The 7434-nt window shown below is 35.4% G+C and overlaps 1 protein-coding gene across 1 annotated transcript in view; it reads right to left on the bottom strand.

Moving 5' to 3' along the window:
* Positions 1 to 4355: 4355 nt before the first annotated feature.
* PTPN20 (protein tyrosine phosphatase non-receptor type 20) overlaps positions 4356 to 7434 on the bottom strand; it is a 71483-nt gene continuing 68404 nt past the window's right edge. The window contains 2 exon segments of the mRNA XM_063086474.1: positions 4356 to 4421; positions 5928 to 5990. Coding sequence (XP_062942544.1) covers positions 4356 to 4421; positions 5928 to 5990 — 129 coding nt within the window.

The raw sequence follows: 7434 nt of genomic DNA, 5'->3' as shown, positions 1-7434 counted from the left end.
GGCAATACCCATCTGGTTTCAGCTGCTTTCCTCAAATTAGGCCACCACACTTGGCAGTAAATATCCAGTTAATATCTGTTGGCTCTTTGGGCTGTTTTCAAGTCTATCAGTTTGTAAATAAAACCGGTCCTTCATCACAGAGTTTGAAAAGCACTGCTGAAGAAATCAAAAGAGGGAGAGAGAGAGCGTTAGGTAGCTTCATGGAAGAGGTGGCTCTTAGGCTGGGCCATGGAGTGCAGTCAGGGTGGGAATGAATGTCGAAGTTCCCCAAGGCTCTTCTTTGACCTCCACCTTACTTTCTTTAAGGAGCTCATCCATTCTCCTGCTTGAAGCATCATCTTTGATGCAATCGTCCTCCTATATCTGAGTTCTCATCCCAGAAATCTTTTTTATCAAGCTCGTAGAGTCACTTGGAGGTCCCATAGGTATAATAAATTCAGTCTGGCCCAAGCCAAGCACATGATGTTCCCCCTACACTTTGTCACTTCATTTCACAGGTTTTGTTGTGTTTTCATTTTCATTTAGTTCCAAGTATCTCCTAACTTCTCTTGTGATTTTTTTCATTGACCCATGGGTTGTTTAGAAGTACACTGTTTAATTTCCAAATATTTTGGAATTTTTGAAATACCTTTATATAGCTCCATTCTTTTGAATTATATGGAGACATTTTATGACCCAAACTATAGTCTCTCTTGGCGAATGATCCATGTATTCTGCTGTAGTTTGGTGCCATGTGCTATAAATATCGATTAGGTGGCTGGTTGATCGTGTTATTCACATCTTTTATATCCTTACTGATTTTCTGTCTACTTGTTCTATCAGTTACTAAGAAACAAATGTTGAAAGCTCCACCTCTAATTGTGGGTTTGTCTATCTTTCCAGTTTTGTCAGATCAGTTTTTGCTTCCTGTATTTTGAAGCTCTAAATTTAAAATACCTTTAGCATATAATAAACTCACAAGTATATATGAGACTACCTCTCAACCCTAGCTTGTTTCATTCATCTGTTTATGTGCCCCTGAACCAGAATCACATCATTTTAATCACTGTGACTTTAGACAATACTTTGATTGTTGCTAAGGCAAACCCTCTCTCTTCCCAATTAACTCTTCTTTTTCAAAAATGTCTTGGCTCTTTTCATGCATTTACTGTCCCTTTAGAATGTAAGCATCAACTGGTCACATTTTAATTGTAAGTGTCTTATAAAATATATATTTTATATATCCCTGTTGCTCAGAGATATTTCTCCTGTTGAAGATACAGAACAGGGATTGGCAAACTTTTTCTTTAAAGGGCAAGATGGTAAATATTTTGGGCTTTATGAGCAATATGATCTATGCTGATGCTATTAAGCCAGCCATTGCCATCGCAGCATAAAAGCAGCCATAGACAATATGTAAACAAATGGAGCATTAACCTTTATTATAAAAACAGGCAACAGGTTATATCTGGTCAGCAGGCCATAGTTTGCTGACTATAGATAAAGACAGCATTTTTACACAGTTATTTTGTATCCTGGCTTCATAATGAATTTTCTAATACTGTTTTTCAGTCGGGTCTATTAATTCTATGTGGACAAATATGCAAACAAAAGATCATTTTGCTCTAGACTTCCAATATTTATACCAATTATTCCTCTTTTGTAGTCTTATTGCATGAGCTAGATAACTCTGGAGCAACGCTCAGCTATAGTACTAACAGGAGGTATTGCTGTTTTGCTAATAGGAAGGTTCTATTTTTTCACCTTCAAATTTGATGCTGCTGTTGGTTTCAGAAAAATATTTTTTATCGTGTTCAAGTTTCAGATATGATAGTTGTATTAGATATCCTTTAAGATCCCTTCTAATTCAAATTGTTTCATTATGAGCTCTTTACTACTGCTTTTTGACTGTGGTGACAAATGAGTCCTCCAGTGAGTTATCCATCACCCCCACTGAATTCCACTGACCATTTTTACTTAATGGATACTTTCCAAATACTCTGGTTCAATTACTCGAACCTCAAGACAACATAGAAGAAAATTAATTCTTCCCAGGGACCAGAAAAAATTAAGTAGGAAATGAATTTTTTTTTTTTAGAGTTTTTCAAGGTGTTTTCCTTTGAGATTTTTCAATAAAAATAAATCACTGAAATGACCTTTGAATAGTAAATGTAAACTTAATTGAAAATTCAGTAATGTTCCAGGGAGATTGGGGGTAAAAGTTCCAAAATAAATTATTAAGACTAATATGAGAATAAAATTTGCAATGTTTATTTCTGAAAGCTTTGATCCAACACATGAGCATAAAAAAACATACTTTAAAAATATGTATTTAAAGTTGAAAGTTAATAAATGTGTATATGCTTATATTTAAATATTTTTAAACTTCCTTTAAATTAGCATTCACATACTCACAAATATGTGAATGAGAATTTCATATTCATATCATAAGCAAAAATTGATTCATTATTGGTACAAAAGTTAGTATTTCATTCAGCCAAAAGTTTTCAATTTGTAATTCACCTTACAAGAATGAAATGAAAACAAACGCAATTACTATTTCATATTTACTTATATAATTTCCCTGAAAAACTAAAAACTAATCCAGCTGTAAAAATATGAGGCACACATTAAAAAGGGACATGTTTAACATCAAGAATTATGGAATTTTTCTTTGCAAGAACATTTCAAGTCCAGACAATAAAAATACTTCTGGAAATACACAGTAAATATTTTCATTGAAGTAATAGCATAGAATCATTCTCAAGAAGACTGTTATACATTGTATCTGTTATCTTACAACAACAGAGAGAAAATTTGGGATATATTAAAGGCCAGTCATCAAAGTGAAATTAACATTTGGCATAGACTTATTTATATGAACAATGTAAATAGCTAGAATCATCTATTTGATTTAATACCAAACACATTTCTAGTATATAATTATTTTTAAAATGAGAATCACCCATTGTAATTCAACCAATTCAACTATTCATTCAGCCAAAGAACAAAATAAGCCTCTTAAAAATTCAGGATTTATAGATTAATATTAGAAATTTTCTCAATATAACATATGGAATATTCTGATCTCCACTGAATTACACTGTACAAAGACATACCACAATTACTCAGTAGCTTATAATTAGGTATAACTGGTCACCAAGACTCCTTGACCAAAAAATATCACTATAATTATATGAGGCTAAGTCTTATAATGAGGTGAATGTAATAATAATTGCCACAATCTTTTAAAAAACAGAGTATGGAAGTTTTCATTTTCACAACTATGAATTTGGTTTTCCTAAATGTGATTCTGAAATCCAACTTCTAAATTTTCAGCAGAGGTGGGGCAGTAATGGAAGATATGACTTAATAGAACTCTGGGGGAAAAAAGAAACTCTCAAAGATCTCAGTTTGAAAAATATGTCCGGCATAAGAGATACCATGAATGACTCAGAGTTACATAATAATCTTATATCAAAATTTATTGGTTAACTGAAGGGCAAAGAGTAAGAGGCAAGTAAATGTAACATTTGCTTTAACAAAGCAGACTGAGTAATATGTTAAGTGTTAGGGCGGGATAGGAAAGAACTCAGGCCGGGCAAAAATTTCCTCTTGGACTTTCTATATAAACATCTATTTTAGTTTTGGACTGTACACCAGTGTGCTCATGTGACAGAAAGAAGGAACTCTGCCCACCCATGGAACACTTCCCAGACCAAGAGGTCCTTGTCTACTGCTCTAGGAAGGCAACTCCTCCTCAGAGGTCCCTAGGGCCCCATGGGAGCATAGAAGTATAGAAGAATGTAAATCAATTTGTGTCAAAAGTTAATCCATCCTAATTGGATTTTTTTAAAATTGGGTTATTCAAATAACCAGCTAGAAGTACAGACTCTAAATAAAGAACACGGATGAACATCTGTCTAGAAAATGCTTATAAGACGACATGATGTGATCCTGTAGTTTATTGGCCTTGTATTCTCCCAGAATATGAGCTTATAAAGTCCTGGAAACCTTCAGCTCCTTTTAGCTGCCTTTCCAAGTAAAATCTTAATGAATAAAGTTTAAGTCCTTTATTTGGCTCTATAACCCCTCCAACCAAATAGCCAAGTTGAAGTTGTTTTATGTAACTTTTGTTTCACTGGAAAATGTGGCAGGCTATTTTGACATTGTCTAGTAAGATCAATGAGTAAACACTGTTCACTCCAAACCAAATGATGCTGCCTTCAGGGAGGTTTTAGAAAGAAAATCAACTGATACACCAAGAAAGCAGACTGTATGCACAGCAAAGACATTCAGCACAGTTCGAACTTGTTCTTTATGAGGAGGCTTGAAGCCACTTGGTAATTTCAAGCGAGAGACAACAGAAGTCTTTCTTAATCCATAGTCAGAAGTTTCTGGAGAACTTCAAGCACAATTTCATAACAAAAGTGATACTGCTCCTATATACATATATATGAAAAACAACAGAATGTTAAGTAATCAAATACCAATATCCACTTTCAGAGAATACATTTGTAATTTTCAACCACACAGGGAAGTTCCTAAAAAGAGCAAACTCTTAAATACAAACATTTAAACAGAATTTCTTTATGTAAATATATATTTTTAAATATGATGAAGATAAATGATCATAAATATAGTTGTCAGTCTAGAACTAGTTAACCGAAGGCTTAACTGAACTGAGGGGAAACTGCCAATCTCAATTTCCTTATATCTTTCCTGGCTAGATCAAATTCTAAAAAGTCCCTCACATTAATCCTGATATTTCAAATATATGCATATATATACATATATATGTATATATAAAGATTGTGATCTGAAAATCAAAATAATCACTTGCCCCCCTTTTGATCAGAGGCTGAGACAGACCCTCTGAGATTAAGGAAAAACAAAAACAACCCCAGAGCTGGGGGCTCAAGATTTGGTCAGTGAGACAACTTCCTGAAATCCCACCATCGCCCTTCCCGCACCCTACTAATGGTGCCAGTAAGGGGAGCCGCTTAAGCTAAAAACACTGTAATTAAAAAACCAGACCAACAGCCATTATCTGAACAAAACAGACATGTTACTCTTGATTTGGTCGATCTCTGAATCTGGCTCCTCCTTCTCAGGTCCAGATGCAAATTTCTTGCTTCCAGAACTGACCAATGAACTATGCCCCACAACAAGCCAATCCAAGTTGAACAAGCCTGCATCCTTCGTTTGAATAAAAGGACGTAAATGAGAACTTGGGTGGAAAGTTAGGCAGAAACCTTTGCCATATAAGATAATTCCTTTCCTTTTTGGGGGGTGAGGGGAGCATACTTTAGGCTTTCTCCAGAGGCTACATTTCCCTGGTCTGCAAACTAATTGCCAGTGAAACTCTCTTTTGTATTGTTTGAGCGTCCTGGTATTCACTGGACATCAATATCTAGTCTCAAGTCTCTCAGGCAACCCTAGTTCAAATAAATGCTTCATGACATTGGCCCCAAAACAGGTCAACCTAAAGATTTAGAGGCAACTGTTTGTTTTCATTATTCATACTCTTTTGATGCCCTTTCCCAAGGATTGATAATTAATCTGTGACATAAACATCTTTCTAGGAAATGGCAATAACCTTGATAGTCTAGTGGCAAATAAATATTTCAAATTGTTATCAGAAAGTTTATTAAAAATAACTTTAGATATGTTACTTAAATAACATGGCACTAAGGACAAGACATCTGGAGATGGTGGGGCATCAAGAGACTTTGGTTTCAGCTGTGGCTCCTCCTCTTGCTATTTGAGTGACTCTATGGATCTGGAAGTACTTCATCAGCAATATCAGAGCAAAACTAATGTCTACCTCAAACAGTAAGAATTCGGTGAGACCATGTAGATAAAAGAGTCTTATAAACTATAAAGAGCCATACAATGTTAATCTTTATATCACTATTATTATTAAAATTGATGTGGCAAAAGCTTACCTTCGTTTGAATCATGCCATGACGTTGTTCTCTCATTTGGGTCACTATATTCATGATGTTGAACTGTAACAAGATAATAGTAATTTTGCATATCCATGTAGGACGAAAAACAAAACCCCATAAGGTCTCCAAATAAGTACTCTATACCTCTTTCCAACAAAAATGATGTCAAGATTTAACCAGAAAGGTCTCATTTTCCCTCACCAAAAATTGTACTATCTTTAACCCAGTCCAATGGATAAGGAAGACTTGCTCTAACAGGTTTTCAAGAGGAAGCAGGAAGCAACCATTTATAATAAGAAATGCTCTCCAAAAAAATAATAAATTTGCCTTGTAATTTCTGTTACCCAAAGAGAAAAGTTAAAACCGCACTGTAATTCTGGAAAAGCATAGAAGACATTCTCTGGCCACAAGCTGTTTCTGATAAAGAGATTTGTCAACTGAAATGGAGACCCCAAGCAACAGTCAGGCCAACACCAGATTTTGCACCTGCACATGCAGATTGGCATGACTAGGTGTGGTCGCTGAATTGGTGCAGGTCCTCACAGGTCTGTTGCTAGTTCACAATGTGATGAGTCCAGAAACTGAAAGCAAATGCTTAGAAATTCTTATGGCAATCGAACACTGTGCAGCATCAAGGAGTGTGATCAGCCAAACTGGATACGGATCAGCTTGGGTGCTGCTGAACTTGCCTGGAGAGTCACACATGGTACAAGCTGAGTACCAGTCACGTGCAGCAAGACATATTTTAAGGTTTGTCAATGGTAACCCAAAAGCACATAAAAATAGAAAAGAGGTAAGTATTCTTTTATTTTTATATTTTGTCATTTTTATAATAATTTAAAATTTTAATTAAGTCTTTTAAAAAAACTTTATTTTGTAATATAGATACACAGGAAGTTGCACAGATAGATCTTGTGTATTCTTCATCCCGCTTACCCCGCTGATACCATCCTGCATATCTATAGTATAATATCAAAACCGGGAAACTCACACTGGGACAATCCACCAGTTTTACATGCAGTTGTGTGTGAATGAGTCTGTGTGTGTCTGCATGTGTGTCTGTGTGTGTGTAGATCTATGCAACTTTATCACGTGAAGATTCTTGCTACCACAACCACAGTCAAGATGCAGAGCTGCTCCACCACAAGACTTCTTGTGCTGTCCCTTTAGAGCCACACCCTCCTACCCACCCCAGTCCCTAACCCTCTGCAACCAGCAGTCTGTTCTCCATTTCTATAGTTTTGTTATTTCAAGAAGCTTACATAAATGGAATCATATAATACCTAACCTTTTGAACTGACTTTTTTTCACTCTATGTAATTGTCTTGAGATCTATCCAAGTTGTTGCATATATCAATAGTCCATTCCTTTTTATTGCTAAATAGTATCCACAGTATGTATTTGTTTGACTATCATTCTGATGAAGGACATACAGGTTGTTTCCAGTTTGGGGCTATTCTGAATACAATCTGCTATGAACATTAGTGTACAGGTTTTTGTGTGA

The sequence above is a fragment of the Cynocephalus volans genome, chromosome 2 (assembly GCF_027409185.1).
Source record: "Cynocephalus volans isolate mCynVol1 chromosome 2, mCynVol1.pri, whole genome shotgun sequence".
Taxonomy (NCBI): domain Eukaryota; kingdom Metazoa; phylum Chordata; class Mammalia; order Dermoptera; family Cynocephalidae; genus Cynocephalus; species Cynocephalus volans.
The sequence above is the reverse complement of the archived record's forward strand: the minus strand, read 5'-3'. Positions and strand labels throughout refer to the sequence as shown.